The sequence below is a fragment of the Mustela putorius genome, unplaced genomic scaffold, assembly GCF_011764305.1.
Source record: "Mustela putorius furo isolate JIRA1106 unplaced genomic scaffold, ASM1176430v1.1 tig00000145_pilon_pilon_pilon, whole genome shotgun sequence".
Classification (NCBI taxonomy): Eukaryota; Metazoa; Chordata; class Mammalia; order Carnivora; family Mustelidae; genus Mustela; species Mustela putorius.
The window spans coordinates 23,766,881-23,786,610 of NW_025421294.1; the positions used below are offsets into that span (position 1 = coordinate 23,766,881).

At 43.5% G+C, this 19,730-nt stretch overlaps 1 protein-coding gene across 2 annotated transcripts in view; it reads left to right on the forward strand.

The window, feature by feature from the left end:
* The first annotated feature begins 243 nt into the window (after positions 1 to 243).
* Positions 244 to 19,730, forward strand: part of SPOCK1 (SPARC (osteonectin), cwcv and kazal like domains proteoglycan 1) — a 500,003-nt gene continuing 480,516 nt past the window's right edge. For both annotated transcript variants that reach the window (XM_045075472.1, XM_004744908.3), the window contains exons 1-2: positions 244 to 419; positions 1,054 to 1,239. In XM_045075472.1, coding sequence (XP_044931407.1) covers positions 1,054 to 1,239 — 186 coding nt within the window. In that variant the 5' untranslated portion in view covers positions 244 to 419. The remainder of the gene's footprint in view (positions 420 to 1,053; positions 1,240 to 19,730) is intronic.

Here is a 19,730-nt window from a genome sequence, read left to right on the forward strand (position 1 = left end):
TTGAGAATGTCTATACGCTGGCTGGCTTCTCGGCCTTGTATCCTCACTCGTCTCCGCCCGCCGTCAGCAGCCTGAGCCTGAAAACTGGTTTCAGCCTGGCCTTGAGCTATGGATAACCATGTCCCAGGCTCCCGGCCCAGGGGCTGCGCGGCTGTCGGGCGGGCGGCACGGCAGCGCGCGGCCGCCAGGGGTCGCCAGAGGCCTCGGCTCGTGCGCTCGGGCTCCTCCGCCCGCGGTCGCCGCGCCCGAGCGAGCCGGAGAGCGAGCGGAGCCAGAGCGCTGCGGGCTCACAAAGCTGCCGGACGCGCGGCGGCGGGTGGCAGGAGCGTAGGAGAGCGAGCCGGCAGATCAGCCTCCTCCGCGACCGCGCCACGCGAGCTCGAGCAACTCGGACGCGGGCACCCGGGCCGGCCCCCACGGTACGTGCCCCGCGGAACCCCGCGCCCCAACTTGGGGTAGTTGGGACCTCCCCGCGACCACCGGGAGGTTGGCAGGGTCAGGGCCTGGGGGTATCTCCGCGCGCCCCTCGTGCCGAGGCGGCAGGGCGGGCGAGGGGGACACCCACCCCCGCCGCGAGTACATCCTCCCCGCACCCCGCGCGCGGTTCAGCCGGAGCCTGGGCTGCTGCTCCGAGCCCGGTTCTCCCCGCTCCCTACCCCGGAGCTCTAGGCACCGTCTGTGGGAGTGCGGCTTGCGGATCCCGGGCTCCCGGTTTTTAGGGAGGGGTGCTGAAAACCCCGATCTGAGAGTAGCGGTCTGTGGGGCACCCGGAGAATAGGCGACAGGGGTCCTCTGTAGTTTGGTAGCAGCCCCTAATTTGTGACGCAGCCTCTTCATTTGAAACTAAGCCCCCCATTCGTGAGAAGGGTCCCCGGGTCTCTAGATCCGCGACAGGCGCCCCGGGTGTGCGGGGGATGACCGTTTCCCCGCAGTGAGAGCCCCAGTCCCTACAGCCCGGGCGGGTCGCCGAGGCGCCGAGAGCCGGGTGCAGCGCGAGGGGCTCGCCTGGCCCTGCCCTCCCGCCTCACGCCCCGGCGTGTCCCCTGCCCGCAGATGCCAGCGATCGCCGTGCTGGCGGCGGCGGCCGCGGCGTGGTGCTTCCTCCAGGTGGAGAGCCGGCACCTGGACGCGCTGGCGGGCGGCGCGGGCCCCAACAACGGCAATTTCCTAGACAATGACCAGTGGCTGAGCACCGTCTCCCAGTACGACCGGGACAAGTACTGGAACCGCTTTCGAGACGTGAGTACCGCTGCTGCTGCCGGGCCCTGCGGGGGCCGGGGAGCCTCTCAGAGACCGGGGGCCTCTGGGGCGGGGTGGAGCGGGCATTGATGCAGACCTGCTCATCGCAGTTCGTTGGTCGGGGTTCCGAGGCTGCCTCTTGCGGGAGACGAACTTTAAAGACAACTTCGAAGGCTTGATGTTCTTTGCCTGCGACCTGTGGTCCAGGTGTGTGTTATCATAGGACTCGGGGAGGAGACTGACTAACAGAATTTGAACAGAGAGAGGCTTCCTCAGGCTCTCAGTCCCCGTCATGTTCATGGTTGACTTTACCGAGGGCCCTAGAGAACCTTCCTGGGGCAGCAGTGATTTAGACAGACTCTAGGCTGTGCCAGAAGATTCCATGCTACAGATGTTAGGCTTGGGGCTGAGCTCAGCTGATGTGTTAGAGACAGGTGTTCTAGGAGCTTTGGAGGGTCGTGGCCATGGGCCTCATCCAATGTTGACAGTACTAGTGTGGGGGAGGTGTGGTGGTTTTGACCCTCGGTGTCTTAGGGGAAAGGGAGTAGATCGACTGTTCATGGGGTTGGTCTCCTGCCCTCTGGGGGAGCCCCGGCAGGCACATCTGCTGCCTGTTTCTGTCCCCAAGGCTGGCTGCTGCTCCACAGGTATGTCCCAGAGGATGCAGGACAAGAAACAGTGGCACAGTGTTTCCAGCAGATGGCAACCCCCTTCCCCCTGCCCCAGGTGCTATGGGGGCTGCTGACAGCTCTTCTAGAGGCTCTCCCAGGTAGCTGGGGCCTCGCTCTTGGAGGGGACTGGGAGAGAACTTGTATGACACTTAACATGATGGTTTCCTGCCCTTCAGAGAGATCTGCCCCAGGAGTCCCTGTTCTTGTCACCAGGCTCTTTTAGGTGAGAGATGTGCGGGGATCTCCCTCCCTTTCCTGGATTTGTCTAGCCCTATTTCTGGTAGCCTCACACCTTTGCAGGGGAAAAGTCTGAGGAAGTCCAGTGAATCCAGATATTTGCTTGTACTTGTAAAGAGCATCTCTCCGGGTCTCATCCCTGAGGAGCAGGTGTGCCCACAGTCTCCAGTGAGGGCTTCTCCCTCCTCTCTCTGTTCCTCTTCCTCCCCTCTTTAGTTGACTGTGGGCTGCTTCTCTTTGAAATGTGCTTTCAAACACTTTCAATGAACTTTCACAATAATTTTGAGCTTGGCTTAGGCAGCAGACTTCCTCTTTGCTTTCCCCAACCACGAGATGCCTGACACACCTCTCACTGTTCCTGACCTGCTCTGTTAACCATCTTGCATCCCCTTTCTGTTCCTTTCGGAAGAGTCCTGTGATGACTTTTTTTGCCTTAGGCTGAAAAAGATGCTGAACTGCCCCAAAGGCGCCCCCCAAAGAAGGCTTCATTCGCGGACTCAACAGGGTAGAAATAATTTTGCATTTTAAAATGTATTTTATCATTCCATTTTGGATAGAGTGGTGGGACAAGGCAGTTGCTTACTTCAGCTAGAGGTGGAAGAATTGGGCCGGATGTAGAGGAGAAGGCACACCTTTGTTAATGCCTTGGTTAGATTGGCACCTGGGTCAGATTGAAAACACCTGTGCTCGCTGGCCTTCACGGTGTGGAAAGGTTTACTGTGCTTTTGTGTGTGCTCAAAAGTTTCTACTCTTGGTGTATCATAAGTATGGCATTATTCTTATTTCCCATTAAGCTTTAACTTTTTGTAAGTTGAGCTTTCTCTATTTCTCATCTTGCTTGCAAATGGTGACATTTTTTTATCCTTGGTTCAGTGTTGTCCCGAACCTGATGAATCAGGAAGCTCACCTGGGGTGTTTGTTAAATTCTAGCACACAGACTCCTCTCCTGGAAAGCCTGATTCCCTACTTCCAAAATGACTGCTGGAAAACTCTGTTTTAAACGAACATTCTAGGAAATTCTTACGATATTTAGGAAAGACTGCCTTAACTATTGTAGAAATGTCTGAAACTTAATAAGAGAAATGCTTCTGTGTTCAAAGCATTCTTGAAATCATTTTGTTTCTGGAGAATTTTTTGTTGTTTCTGGAGAATTTTAGATGTTAAGATTTTTATGAGTATATATTCTTTTAAAATGATCATTTTATCCAGCATACCATTTAAAAACATCTCAAAATGTTGAGAAAGTCCCAGACAGGTTTTATCATCAACCATTTTATATGCTTCATGGGGTCTTGTGATACCAGCTGTGGCTAGTAACCTCTTCAAAGTTGTGAAACTCAAACTAGACACTCCTTGGCTCCACCTTAAAGCATCTTCATTGGGTCATTTACTCGGAGTAACCACAAAGCCTCTGTTCTCTGGGACCAGGCCACAAAGGTTGGTTGCTCTACAGACTGGATGTTCAGTAGACAGTGGATGAAGACCCAGCAAATGGGGCAGTTGCCCAGCCAGCCTGATTGTTTGCACTAAGCCAGTTCTTGCTTAAGGCTGACAAAGCTTGCTTCTCTGCTAGTGTTTTAGTTGTTTTGTTGAGGCCTCTGATAACTTACAGAGAGTGTGTCCTGAGATTACTGTTATGATGCTTGTCAATATTTGAAAGTCATTGTGAAAAAAAGCTTGTTGCCTCCAGGGAGAGAGATTTGTTTTAAATTTGTTAAATTTTTCTCTTTTAAAGGCTTATTTGTTTTTCTGAGAGAGAGAGAGAGAGAGAGAGAGAAGGAAAGAGAGAGAGGAGAGGCAGAGGGAGAGAGAGAATCCCAAGCAGACTCCCACTGAGCACCGAGCCCGATGCAAGGCTTGATCTCACGACCTCAAGATTATTACCTGAGTTGAAATCAAAAGTTGGCTGCTCAACCAAACGAACTACCCAGGCACTTGGGGAAGAAAGATTGAGAAGTGATTTTTGGTCTTGTGAAACTGAAAATGAGGTCCTAAAGTCTCCTTTTAGAATGTTGATCATATGCTTTGGTGATGGTTATTGGGCTTACTTGGAAATGGAAATGATGGGTTGGCTGTGTGCTCCCTGCTCTCCTGCATTGAGTGTCCTGTGGCATTGCCAGCGATGACCTAGAGCCACTACGTAGCACTTTGAGGTGATCCTGTTGCTCTAGGTACACACTTAATCACTGTCTCCTTGACAGAAACAAAACTTTCAGAACTACTCCATGGCTTGTTGCTGGAATGAGGGATCCAGGAGAAACAGAACAATGTTGAGATGTTGGGAGATGTTTGCTCCTAAATGTAATTAGTGGTCTGTTTGGTCATCATTCTTTTATCAAGATGAGCTATTGGATGGTTTAGTCAGATAGAGACTGGGATTTTTGCACAAATACAGTATTGCACAGGAGAAGACGAAGAAGGCAGGTGTTTGTATTAAGTTGTACAATAATTTCCAGTTTTCTACGGTTATACATTTAACTTCTCTGTGGTTTGAGATAGAGGGGTCAAGAGGCTATAGTCATTCTCTAGATTTTTCCTCAGTGTGATTTTGCTTTTCATAGTCATTCCTCTAAGGAAATTTTCCTCTGTTCATTTTTACATTTATTTGCACATTCATTCCCACACCTATCTGACTGGCTAGTATGTGCTAGGCAGCGTGGGCTGTAAGCATGCACAAGATAAATAATGTGATTTCTTTTCTCAGTAACCTCTTGTCTACTGGAGGAAATACTTGAAGGTTTTCATGCATTTCTATCTTACTTTTTAATTTTTTTTTTTGAGAAGTTTTTTCTTATAACAGTCATACATTCTGGTTGAAATTAAAAAATGAAAATATTGCCGAAGTAGGTAATACCTGATGTTAACCAACCACATTGTTTAAGGCCCTTTACATATATTACCTCATTTAAAATTCATAACCATCCTAGGGGAGAAGTACTATTATCGACCGTTATCGACTTCAACTGGGAGGTTGAGGCTGTTGCCCCAAGTTACACAGCTGGGCTGTGGAAGAGCCTGGACTGGACCCAGGCAGTCTGATTCCAGATTCTTGCTGTGTTTTGCAGTCAGTCAAGAGTGGAGTGGATTTAGGGTGTGAGGCTTCTTTGTTATCATGTTATAAGTCTTTCGTACTTCCTGTCTGAGGGCCATCAGTGAAGAATCTTAGTTTGAGGCAAACTGGAACAGAAGCCAGGTAGATACGGCTTACTGTAGGGGTCACATCAGGGCTTATCTTCTGCTAATAATGAGCTTCTGATGTGATTAAAATAATATTGTTGCTTACACCAAACATGACATTTTCTTTCTTATGCACACATGAAACTAGACTTGACATTTAACTCCAGGATAATTACCTTGAGCAGGCCTGAAGAATCAGAAATGTTGTCTTGGCTGGCATTTATCTTAGTCTGGAGTGACCTGAGTTTGTAATTCTAATGAGACCATAAGGACCAGCCTGCATTCTTTCTCCTCTTGGTGCATACTCTGGGGGATTTGGTGGTCTCTGTAGCAGAACTGGGGAGTCAGTGAGTGTCTGATCTGCTCCTTTGATCTTAACATCTCAGCTGTCATGAGTTTCAAGGGCAAATGGGGCTTATTGATAGAATAGTGGCTGGCTCTGTCAGTGGAGTTGGTGACAAGAGAGGTGGTATGGCTTAGTGTATCAGTCATTAATCTGTCACCACAGAAACTCGGCTTGTAATAGAGAGTAGCAGAAAATCATTTTGATTAAACAGGTTCAAGGAGACTTAAATGAGTTTGTGATCCTGATTCTCTTTAATGAACCTGCTGTCTTAAATCCCCTATACTAAATGACCACTGGTAGAAATAATTATTTCAAAGGAATCATTGTAAAGGGACCGTTTGGGAGTCTGTAGGCCTGAGACCATTCTCGTGTTTTCCGTCTTTACCTTCAGTTTGTCCTTGCCAGAGAAAACCTAGTTCTTGCCTGGCGAGGGTGGGAGAGCTTCCTGCCTCAGTCGACCTTTCTGGGCTGAGTTCCCTGCCTCTCCCGGTCCTCCCCCAGTGCTGCCCTGTACTGCTTCTGCTGAACTGGATTGCTGAGAAGATACTCCTTTCCTGTAGACTGATGAAATTATTTCCCAAAGCAAGAAGTGTCCCAAATGGATCATGGGGCCCGTTACTCCCCTAGAGGAGTAGGACGTAATTATGAGCTCAACTCTTTTATCTTGCTTGGAGAGAGACAGTAATGTTAGTAATAAAATATTTTATAATTGATCATATCTTATTTACCTAATATAGTGTGTTTCAGACCAAACACACTCAGTATCTAAACTTGAACACTTTGAGGATGACACTTTTTACTTTTTTTCTGGTGAGGTGACTGTAGATGTTCCTCAGGAAATTCCTCAGACCCAGGCACACCGCAGATGGATCTCCTCTCCCCAGATGAGGTAACTACAAACAAAATAAATTTCCCTAAGGGATTAAACAGTATCAAGGTAACAAGTATCTTCTTACTCTATTTCATCTAATATAAGATGCCATTACTTTTAAAATGCACCGTTTTTGTGTACTTCTAAGAAAGAAGACAGTGCCCAGAATGAAGAATTTAATAGACCCTTGGGTAAACCTAGGTCCTCAGAGGACTGCCCACTCACTGTAAAGGTAAACAAGAAATGAACCCGCCGTGCAGAAAAAGGAGCATTGGGAGGTGACTTGCCTGTCTCCACCTTGGCCCTCGTGGAGGGAAAAAATAATGCCCCTGTCATTTGAGCAGGCTGACTCAAGGCTTCCAATCGTGCGGCCTCCCAAACCTTGGTTAATTAAACCCAAGGTAGTCAGATTACTTGTCCTCTCTGAATCCTTGACTTTCCGTTCGTTAAGTGGGGATAGTAACCCTCTTATTGGTGAGAACTCTAGATTTCAAGTAACTGAAATCCAGTTCAGGCTGGCTTCAGGGGAGAAGAAAACCTCCTTTGTAACTGAAGATACTACTGATAAGCTATGCCTTTAGGTCAGGTTGGATCCAGACACTCAGCTTACCCGTAGGACTTGGGTGTCTGTGCTCATTCTTCTCCCCTCCCACACCCCCCAGTCTTTGGGCTCTCTTTCCCCCTATGTTGGTTTTATTCTCAGGCTCATTAATTCCATGTGGTAGCTCATGGCAAGTACAAATTTATATCATCATAAAGTTTTTATATCTCAGCAGTGCCAACAAAATTCCCAGAATTGAGACTTGTCAGATTTAGCCGTTTTATATACCCATCCCCAGTCAACAATTCTGGACAGTTGGGTAGAATATGCTAATTGTCCAGGCCTGGGATGGATGTGGGGCTAAAGTGGTGGTGGGGCTTCATTGAATCCCATGGTGCAAAGGAGGGTGGAGTGGTAGCTCCTTAAGGGGACAGGGTTATCCAGTATGTTAACCAGCCTTACGGGGCTGCTATGGAGAATAAACTGGCTAATGCCTGGGAAGCTCTTAGCAAAGTGTATGGTTAATAAAGGCTGAAAAGGTGGAGGCTATTTTTTTTTTTTTTATGTTAACAACAGCTCCTATAACACTTAATGTATTATTCCTCAATTTTAGTTGTATATATTTATATTTTAGCTTTTAAAATCACTGGATGCCTCCAGACGTCAGAGCCCAAGTCTTATTGTGCTTGGCACAATAAGTGTAGTAGGTGGTCAGTAAGCATTGTGTTGTAGGTGGTCAGTAAGCATTGTGTTGACTCACGTTTTTTCCTAAGCACACCTCTTGCTGTATCCCTGGGAAAGAAAGCTTATAGGAGAATTGCAGACATGTGCTTTTAGTTTTGGTAGTTTTGGGTAGGTAGGCATGATTCTACATCATACATTTTTGGGGGTTTCTAATCTCTATCTTTAAGCTTGGGCTTTACAACTTTATAACCCTTTTCAGGATACCCTGTGGTATAGAATTTGGTATTCCCAGACCTTTACCGTTAAGCTCAGCACAGAAAGCTGCTCAGTGAATGAATGAATGAATGAATGAGTGAATGAGTGATTCGGGATCAGGACTTTCCACATCTCCAGGATGGGGACAAGTTGTTTTTTTAGAGGGCGGGCTCCAGTAAGTCATGCTAGCTTTGGACATGTGTCTCATTCTTTTAGTAGCTGGTAGTGATTATGGGTACCAACAGATGGAGTGCTGTTGAGAGTCAGGGGGAACTGAAAAAGAAACGCAACCCCTGCACGAGTGGGACACAGCTCTTTGAAACTGAGTCCTGTTGTAGGGAAGAGCTCGCTCTTTGACCTGAGTTCACCTTGCGGTCTTGCCAAGTATAAGCTTGGGTCTTTGGCCAGAGTGTCACTTTCCTCATCTATATAAAATCGAGGGATCATATCTACTTGTTGGGTTTGGGGGAGGCTGAGATCGTGACACAAAGAGCAAAATAAGATGCTCATGATCTTTGGGTGGCGGGTATACCGGCTCCTCTGATTTGCTTTCTGAGGGTCACTTGTCTTCTGCCCTGTGAGGGAAATGTTGGCACACAGCTCCAGGTGTTGTTTACTGTCTCATGTCTTCAAGAAATGTTGGGGAGATTTCGCCCATTATCATTTAGCCTGTCTGCATTCCTTGCCAGTCTGGAAGGCTGTGAGAGGTTCCATATGATCTGTTCTCTGCTAATTTCCAGTTTCAGCTTCTGGCACAGAAGACTTTGCCATGTATTTCCCATCATCACTGGACCTCCTGAAACTGGCAACTCATCATGATGGGTATGAGAGGGTTTTGTGCCCAGCTGTGCCTGAAATCTGAGTTATGTGAAGGGCTCCCCAGGGAGCCCTGTTTTGCCAGCTCAGCCCTAATCAGAATCACTTTGAATGTTAAGCTCTGATGTCCAGCCCGTCTCAAAAGGTATAAAACTCATCTCGTCCTACAGACAGATAGATCCAGGCTGGCTTTAGGGTGGGTGGGGTTCTGCATTACTGTCCTTGAGGAAGTTCCTCCAGGGTCTAGCAAATGTTGCTTGTTGGAGTTCGGGAGTCCCCAAACTCCTGGTTTGGCCTCAAAACCAACAGGAATATACTGGTATGGTTGGCCAGGCCTTTCTTCCTTTTCTACTCAGGCCTCTCTCTCTGATCTCAATCAGACAGAGATCACGACAGGCTCTCAGGGGAGCTATAATTTACTAAAGGCAGAGCAGGTTAGCTGCGATTTAGGAAAACCCAAGCAGTCAAAAATCACTACTGTGGGCCATGATGGTTTGTTGGTGCAAAATCGTTCTCCAAATGCCAGCTCTGCACCAGGCCTTTGCTGGGTGCTTAGTGAAGAAGACAGAGGAGGTTTGTGCCCTCCAGGGGTTTACTATCTAGCAAACAGATAAACAGTCAAAAGATAATCACATAGGTACAGGGGCACCTGGGTAGCTCAGTAGGTTAAAGCCTCTGCTTTCGTCTCAGGTCATAATCCCAGCGTCCTGGGATCGAGCCCCAAATCGGGCTCTCTGCTTGGCGGGGAGCCTACTTCCTTTCCTCTCTTTCTGCCTGCCTCTCTGCCTGCTTGTGATCTCTGTCTGTCAAATAGGTAAATAAAATAAAAACGATAATCACGTAGGTACAATAGACAGAAGTGCTACAAGGTAGAGGTATAGATGCTTAGAGACTAGGTGAAGGGGAGGGAAAGGCACTAGTGAACACGTTTGGTCAGGGAAGCCCTCCCTGGGGAAGCCACTGGAGCTAACAGGTGGCAGATGACAGGAGCGAGCCAGGTGAGAAAATGTGCTTGTGTTCCAGGCAGCAAGTGGGAAGAGCAAGTCCCAAGGTCTTGTGATGAGTGGGAAGGACTCTGATGTGTCTCCATTAGATGTGTTTGCTCTGGAATTCTGTTAAACAGCAAGCTCTCTCCTAGTTTATTTAAAAAACTCACTTTGCCCATTTTCACCTCAGCTCCTATTTTGGGGGCAGGGGCATGAGTCGCCTGGGACAAATGAGGTATGCAGATGGACCAAGTACGCGGAAGGATGGCCTATTCTTTTCTTCCCCCCATCTCTGCCAGCTTTAGCAGCCTTCTCTGGTGGGAAAGTATCCATCCCCCTGCTTTGCCTCCCCCTTTCAGAAAGGCCTTCCTCTTCTAGGGTCTGCAACCCTTGAACTTCTCCGTCCCTCTGTGGTCCAGTGTCCTGGGCTATAGAGCTCCTACAGTTTCCACTGCTGTTTAAAAATAAAGGTGCCATGGAGTTTCTGGATGGAGTGATGATTTATGAAGTATTTATTTCAGAAATGAGAATGCCCTCCCCCATTCCTTCCTCCTGCCATCACTGCTGAGAACCAACTGGGTACCAGGCTTGGAGACTAAAGATGAGAACCAAGATTACCACCCTCAAGAGTCACACTTTAGCAGGGGAGATGGAAAAACACACAGTTCCTTTAGCACCACGTCAAGGGCTGAATAGAGTGGGTGCGTTTCATAACCCCTCTGTCTGGGTCCTCTCAGCGTCCTTCCAATAGAGATGAGGGTAATGGTTTCTTTTTGGGAAGGAGGAAAGAGGTATTGACAAACCAGTGATGTGAGTTTTTGGAGATTCTTCTGGAAGGGTACTGCTAAAGTCCACAGTAACTTGATTGGGCTGCTTTTCTTATGATGCTATACAAATATGTCCCTCAGGAAACTCTCTCTCTTGATCCTTTAAATAAGCTTGTTTTTATATTTGGCATACTGGGGAAGGGAAGGAAAGACATATTATACCACTATTTGTAAGAATTTGCAAACTCTTCCGTGTCCCACCGTGGAGGGCACTGTCAGCATTCCCCAGTGTAATTATGTGCCGGGAGAGCAGGCATTTATGCAAAGCCCATCAGTGCCTGTGATTGGAGCGGGGAAACAGAACTTAGTGCAGGCGTTTCAGACAATCTTTGCACAGATGAAACAGACAGAAAACAAATATGCAGCGAGTATAAGCCTCCACTCTTTCTGTCCCACTGTTGACATGGCCTCGCTCTCAGTTCTAAAAATGTCCAGGCCAAGGCAAAAAGAGAAAATGAGTGAGTGAGGTGCTAGAGTGGTGCTAGAGTGAGGTGCTAGAGTGGTGGTTTTTATACTCACGGCTCTGTAATCTTGAAACATCACTAATGCTCTCTCTTCTTTAAACTGTAGCTCTCTGGGCACCTGAGTAGCTCAGCCGGTTAAGCGGCTGCCTTCTGCTCAGGTCATGATCCCAGGGTCTTGGGATCAAGCCCTGCATTGGGCTCCCTGCTCAGTGGGGAGCTTTCTTCTCCCTCTACCGCTCCCTCTGCTTGTGCTCTCTCAAATGAATAAATAAAATCTTAAACAAAACAAAACAAAACAAAAGCCCTGTAGATTTCAGTCTCTGTGTCCAGAGCCTAGTCTTCAGTAGGTCGAAGGTGACACCCAGGAAGCTGCATTTTAAATAAGCAGTCGGGATAATTCTGATGCAGGTAGTTTTTGGACTGTATTTCCAGAAAAATCCTGGAGAATTATTATTCATCCTAAATAGCTGACATGATAAGATCCAATGAATAGTAACATTTTAAACAAAATGAGCATTTTGTGTAGTAGGAAATTATTATGGGTGCAGTGTTTTTCCCTTTGGCCAACAGAGCTACCTTTAATACCAATAGAAAGAAAGGTCTTGCTTTCCAGAGTGTGTGTCTGTGTATTCTCAGCAGCAGGCATTGTTAGGAGGTGTTCCTGGAGCAGAATAACATTTGACACTTGACTGGCTACTAGGGACACTTGTGTACATGAATATGGTGAAATTGATGTGGGGGCCTTTTACAAGAGAAACTCTTTTGGATGTCATCTCAACAAATCTTCCTATCTCTGGCGGGGCCTGAACCCAGCCAACTCTGGGCTAACTTTGCATATGTTTTATGCACAGATGACCTGAAGTAACTTGACTCTGACCCTGAATTTAGTTTACAGAGAAATGGGTATTGACGCTTAAGTGGTGCCGAGAGTATGTAATGAACAAGGAATTTTGAGGATCATCAAGGCATGGTGGTACTTCTTGTTCTGAAGCCATTCCGTTGCCCACTGAACCAAATCTCAAACTTTGCTTTACCCCATGTTGCTGAATTTCCTACAATTACTGGTACCTAAAATTGATAAAACCATTGCCAGGAGGGAGAAAATAGTTAACAGATAATAACTGAACAGATTTGTGTGGCTGTTTGGGGTCTTTCCATAACCCCGTTGTTAAGGGATGGTTGGGTAGTTTCCATGTCTTTTTATGGTCCTTAATATGCTGATTCCTTTGTGGCTTCAGTGGGCATGACCGGCAGGTTAGTGTCCAGAACTTTCATTAGGCTGAGGCATCACTTCCAACATCTGGACCAGCTGGTCTTAGTGTGACTCTGGATCTCATCTTCAGCCTTTGACCAGCCTACTTGAATCAAGACCTATGTGATTTTCAGTGAAGGAGAGCATAAAAGTGTTATCCGTAGTAGAGATAAAATACTGCTGTTTTTACTAGTGTGAAATAAATTGTGTGATTTTTCTTTATATGACAAGGTTGATGGTTTAAAAATTTCTCCTATCTCAGAAAGACCTTTGCATAGGTTTTTATTGTTTTGTTTCTTTCCATTGTCATCCTTGACCTAGATCTTGCCTTTCTAGTGACTAGGTGCTGGTACTCAGATTCAGTAGTTCTCTTTATTCACACATTCCTACATTCCTAGCACAGATGCTTATTAGCCAGGCTGCTCTAAACCATGCTGGCAATTTAGGATGTAGCAGGGAGCCAAACAAAGGTGACTCCTATCCTCTGAAATCTTTAGACTGCTTGTCTGAGATCAAGTGAAGAATAAGGGGTGCTTGTCAACCTGTTGGGGGTTATTCCACAAAGGAAGAGCTATGATCCACAAAGGAACCAGAGCAGTCCTGGCCTGCTGGACATTCAGGGGCATTGTGACGGGAGCCATGATTCTGTGGGAAAGTCGCACCAGCCTTCATCTCTCAATCTATCTGGCGGTCAGGCCACTTGAGTTCACCTCAACTCTTACACTTATGGGGTGCCTCTGATGTTCTGCATAAGTTTAAGGACCCACCTGCTGCCAATAGAAGGGTGTTGGTCTGTGTAGTCAAGGTGAAACATGTAGATGAGAGAGGACTTGACATGTACGAATGCTGAAGTTCGGTGTTGAGCCTTGTCTGTCCTCTAGGTCAAGGTCTGGATTGGTAAAGAGTATGTTTTACTGGAGTATAACATATATAGGGCAAAGGGTGCCAGTCATGAAGGTATTACCGCTTGATGTACTTTCATCAAGTAAACACACCTGTACAAACTTCAACCCGATCAAGAGACAGAATCTCCTCAGCATCTTAGAAGTCCGTTTTGTGTCCCTTGCTGTTGCTGCCTGTCCCTGTCCCAAGCAGGAACTGTCCTGACTTCTAATACTGTAGATTAGTTTTGTTTATAATGAAATTATAAGGATGTCTTTCTAGGTCTGGCTTCTTTTGCTGAACATCAGATTTATGATAGATTGTTGTGTGTTGCTGTACTTTGTTCATTCTCATTGTTGTGTGAATAGTCCACAATTTATTCCCCTGTTCTATTTTTTTGGTCTTTATTTAATTTTAATTCCAATATAGTTAACATACAGTGTTATATTAGTTTTAGGTGTACAATATAGTGATTCAACAATTCTATGCATTTTACTCGGTACTTATTAAGGTAAGTAGACTCTTCATCCCCTTCACCTATTTCACCCATTCCCCCTTCCATCTCTCCTCTGGCAACCATCAGATTGTTCTCTATAATGGAGAGTCTGTTGCTTTGTCTGTTTTTTTCTCTGTTTCTTTAATTCCCTATATGGAGGAAAACTGTATTGTATTTGTCTTTCTCTGACTGATTTATTTCATTTAGCATTATGCCATTCCTATGTATTCTTGTTGTTGCAAATGACAAGATGCCTTTCTTTTTCATGGCTAATATTCATTCCAGTGTGTGTGTGTGTGTGTGTGTGTGTGTGTACACCACATATTCTTTATTCATTCATCTAATTAATGGACACTTGGTTTGCTTCCATAATTTGGCTATTGTCAATAATCCTGCAGTGAACATAGATGTGCATATATCTTTTTGAATTCATGCTTTTGTATTACTTGGGTAAATAGTAGTGGAATTACTGGATCATATGGTAATTCTATTTTTAATTTTTTTAGTCTTTTTTTTTTTTTAGATTTTATTTATTCATGAGTGACAGAGAGAGGAGAGGGAGGCAGAGGCATAGGGAGAAGCACCAATGCAGGGCTTGATCCCAAAACCCCAAGATCACAACCTAAGCCAAACACAGAGGCTTAACTGATTGAGCCACCTAGGCATCCAGTTTTTAATTTTTTGAGGAACTTCTGTACTGTTTTTCATAGTGGCTTCATCAGTTTGAATTACCACCCATTGTGCATGAGGACTGCTTTTTTTCCATATCCTCACCAACACTTGTTTCTTGTGTTTCTGATTTTTGCCATTCTGGATTGGATTATTTGTGTTTGTGTTGAGTTGTATAAATTCTTAATATATTTTAGATACTGTTTATCTGATATGTCATTTGCAAATATCTTCTCCTTTCATTCGATTGCCTTGTAGTTTTGTTGGTTTCTTTGCTGTGCAGAAGCTTTCTATTTTGATGACATCCCAATAGCTTATTTGCTTTTATTTCCCTTGCCTCCGGAGACATATCTAGAAAAATGTGCTATAGCCAATGTCAGAGAAATTACTGTCTGTGCTCTTTTGAGAATTTTTATGGTTTCAAGTCTCATATCTGAGTTCTGAATCCATTTTGAGTTTATTTTGTGTGTGGTGTAAGAAAGTGGTCCAGTTTCATTCTTTTGCACGTTGCTGTGCAGTTTTCCCATCATCATTTGTTGAAGGGATGGTCTTTTCCCTATCGCATATTCTTGCCTCCTTTGTCGAAAATTAATTGACCATATAATCATGGGCTTATTTTTGGGTTCTCTGTTTTGTTCTGTAGACCTATGTGTTTGTTTTTGTGCCAGTACCATACTGTTTTGATGGGTATAGCTTTGTAGCATATCTTGAAATCTGGGATTATGATACCTCCAAATTTGTTTTTCTTTTTCAAGATTGCTTTGGCTATTTGGGGTCTTTTTGTGGTTTTGTACAAATTTTGGGGTGGTTTTTTTCTAGTTATGTGAAAAACGGTGTTAGTATTTTGGTATAGATTGGGTTAAATCTGTAGATTGGTTTGGGTAGTGTAGCTATTTTAAGACTTTTTGTTCTCCCAAATTGGGAGAAATAATAATCAAGACATTAAATATCTTTCTATTTGTGCGTGTCATGTTTAATGTCTTTTATCAGTGTCCTGCAGTTTTCAGAGTATAGGTCTTTAACCTCGTGGTTAAGTTTATTTCTAGATATTTTATTATTTTTTGGTACAATTGTAAATGACATTGTATTCTTAATCTTTCTGGTACTTCATTATTAGTATAGAGAAATGCATTGATTTTGTATCCTCTGACCTTAATGAATTCATTTATAAATTCTAGTTGCTTTTTGGTAGAGTCTTTAAGCATCCTGTCCTCTGCAAATTGTGAAAATTTTAGTCCTTCCTTACCAGTTTGGATGTGTTTTATTTATTTTTCTTATCTGATGGTTGTGGTCAGGACTTCCAATACTGTGTGGAATAAATGTAGTAAGAATGGACATCCCTCTCTTGTTCCTGACCTTAGGGGGAAAACTCTTCAGTTTTTCCCCAGTAAGTCTGATGTTAGTTGTGGGTTTTTCATATATGGCCTTTATTATGTTTTGTTATGTTCCCTCTAGACTTACTTTGTTGAAGGTTTTTATCTTGAGTGGGTATTCTACTTTGTCACATGCTTTTTCAGCATCTGTTGAAATGATCATATGGTTATTTTTTTATCCTTTCTCTTGTGATGTATCATGTTGATTGATTTGAGAATATTGAACCATCCTTGCAAACCAGGAATAAATCCCACATGATCATGGTGAATGATTTTTTAAAATGTATTGTTGAATTCAGTTTGATAATATTTTGCCGAGGATTTCTGCATCTATCTTCGTCAGGGACATTGGCCTGTAGTTTTATCTGGTTTTGGTCTCAGGATAATGCTGGCATCCTAGAATGAATTCAGAAGATTTCCCTCCTCTTCTATTTTTTTTTTTAATAGTTCAAGAAGAATGAGTCTTAAGTCTTCTTTAAATGTTGGATAGAATTTACCTGTAAAGCCGTCTCATCCTAGACTTTTATTTGTTGGGAGTTTTTTGATTACTGATTCTATCATTGCTGGTATTTTTTGTGTTTAAATTTTTTGTTTCTTTCTGCTTCAGTTTTGGGAGGTTTTAGGTTTCTGGGGGATTTATCCATTTCTTGTAGGTTTTCCAGTTTCTTGGCATATAATTTTTCATAATATTCTCTTCTAATCCTTTATTTCTGTGGTATGAGTTGTTATTTCTCCTGTTTCATTTTTCATCTTGTTTGAGACTTCTTTTTTTATGAGTCAGCAAAAGGTTTATCAGTTTTGTTGATCTTCTTATAGTAAGTACCAGTTCCTGGTTTCATGGATAAATTCTTTTTTTTAGATTTTTTTGTTTCATTTACTTCTGTTCTCATCTTCATTATTTCCTTCCTTCTGCTGGCTTTGTGGTTTGTTTTTTCTTTTTCTAGCTCCTTTAGGTGTAAAGTTAAGTAGTTTATTTGAGATTTTTCTTGCTTCCGAAGGTAGGCCTTTATTGCCATAAACTTCCCTCTTTTTTTTTTTTTTTTAAAGATTTTATTTATTTATTTGACAGAGAGAAATCACAAGTAGTCGGAGAGGCAGGCAGAGAGAGAGAGACGGAAGCAGGCTCCCCGCTGAGCAGAGAGCCCGACGCGGGACCCGATCCCAGGACCCTGAGATCACAACCTGAGCCGAAGGCAGCGGCTCAACCCACCGAGCCACCCAGGCGCCCCATAAACTTCCCTCTTAAAACAGCTTTTGCCACAGCCTAAGGATTTTGGATTGTTGTGTTTTCATTTTCTTTTGTCTCTGTGTATTTTTTGATTTCCTCTTTGATATCTTGGTTGACCCCTTCATTGTTTAGTAGCATGGTATTTGTGCTCATTCCAGATTTATTTATTTATTTATTTATTGTGGCTGATTTCTAGTTTCAGAGTGTTGTGTCACGAAAGGTACATGATATGACTTCAGCCTTTTTTAATTTGTTGGGGGTTGTTTTGTGGCCTAATATGTGATCTGTTCTGGAGCATATTTCACATGCACTTGAAAAAAATGTGTATCCTCCTGTTTTAGGATGAAATGTTCTGAGTAATCTGTTAGAACCATCTGGTCCAGTGTGTCACTGAAAGCCACTGTTTGCTTAGTGATTTTCTGTTTAGATGATCTGTCCGTTGATACACGTGGGCTATTAAAGTCCTCTACTGTTAATTGTATTACTACTGATTACTTCCTTTGTTTGTTATTAGCTGCTTTATGTATTTTGGTGCTCTCATGTTGGGTACATAAATATTTACAATTATTAGATCTTGTTGGATTGTTCCCTTTATATGGTGTCCTTCTTATAGTTTTTGTCTTAAGGTCTTTTATCCCCCAATATCAGTACTGCTACCCCAGCTTTCTTTGCCCTTCCATTTGCATGGTAAGTGCTTTACCTTCCCTTCATTTTCCAGCTGCATGTGTCTTTAGGTCTGAAATGAGTCTCTTGTAGGCAGTCTTGCCTTTTCATCCATTCTATCACCCTATTTCTTTTGATTAGAGTAATTATTGATAGGTATTATATTCAAAGTACTTACTGATAGGTATGTACTTACTGCCATTTTGTTTTCTTTATGGTTGTCTCTGTGGTTCTTCTCTGTTCCTTTCTTCTCCTGCTTTGTTGTCTCATGGTTTGCTGGCTTTCTTCAGTGATATACTCAGATTCCTTTATCTTTTTTTAAAACTTTAATTCCAATATAGATAACATACAGTGTTAAATTAGTCTTAGGTCTACAGTATAGTGATTCACTGATTCCATGTATCACTCAGTACTCATCAGGAAGAGTATACTCTTACTTCCCTTAACCTATTGTACTCATTTCCTTACCCACCTCCCCACTGGTACCCATCAGTGCTCAGTAGGTAAAAGTGTATTTTTTGGTTTCTCTTTTCCCCCTTTGTTCCTTTCTCTTAATATTTTGCATAAGTGTTACTGGTTTTTGGTTACCATTAGGTTTGGTGTAACATCTTATGTATGTAGCAGCCTATTTTAAGTTGATGGTTGCTTAAATTTAAACCTATTCTTTACTACTCTCCGCAACCCACATTTTAGCTATATGGTGTCATCCTTTACATTGTTTTATTATTATTTTGTGAATCCCTTGACTGATTTCCATAGATACACTTAATGATTTCTACTTTTGTTACTCCTACTTAAGGTCTTTCTTTTCCACTCAAAGAGTCCTCTTAATATTTCTTATAGGGCTAGTGTAGTGATCATTAATTCCTTTAACTTTTGTTTATCTGAGAAACTCTTTATTTCTCTTTCTATTCTGAATAATAGCCTTGCTGGATAGAGTGTTTTTTGCAGCAGGCTGTTTTCTTACAGTATTTTGAATATATCCTGCCACTCCCTTCTGGCCTGCAAAGTTTTTGCTGAAAAATCTGCTCATGGCTTAAGGAGTTTCCCATGTAGGTAACTGTTTTCTTTTCTCTTGCTGCTTTTATTTTATTTTTTTAAAAAAGATTTTATTTATTTATTTGACAGAGAGATCACAAGTAGGCAGAGAGGCAGACAGAGAGAGAGGGGAAGCAGGCTCCCTGCTGAACAAAGAGCTGATGCAGGGCTTGATCCCAGGACCCTGAGATCATGACCTGAGCTGAAGACAGAGACTTAACCCACTGAGCCATCCAGGGAGGCACCCCCTCTTGCTGCTTTTAAGATCCTCTCCTTTTTGACATTTTTAATTACTATGTGTCTTGGTGTGGATCTCCATGGCTTGATTTTATTGGGGACCATATGTGACTCCTGGACCTGGATTTCTGTTTCCTTCCCCAGATTCAGAAAGTTCACAGTTATTACATCTTCAGATAAATCATCTGCCCCCTTTAGTCTCTCTTCTCCTGGGTTCCCTGTAATGCAAATGCTATTACAGTTGTTGGTGTTGCTGGTTTCCCTAAATCTCTTTTCATTTTTTTATTATTAATTTTATTCTCTCTACTGCTCAACTTGATTGCGTTATATTACTCTGTCCTCCAGGTCACTGATTCATTCTTTTGCTTCCTCTAGTCTACTGTTCTCTCTGATGGGTTTCCAATTTCAATTAAGTTCTTAATCTCTGATAGGTTCTTTTTTGTGTTTTCACTCTTTTTGTTAAGGGGTCTCACTGAGGCCTTCCACTCTTTTCACAAGTCTAGTGAGTATCTTTATGACCACCATGTTAAATCCCCTATCAGGCATATTACTTATCTTCATTTCCTTTAGGTCTCTTGCTGTGATCTTATCCTTTTCTTTCATTTGGAACATATTCCTCTGTCTCCTCATTTTCCAGATCTCTGTTTTAATAAAGTTAGGAAATTCAGCTATATCTCCTGCCCTTGAAAATAATGACCTTACAAAGAACAGGTCCAGTAGTATCCTGTAGCACAATGTTCCCTGTTTACCAGAATCTGGCACTTAAGGAATGTTTCCT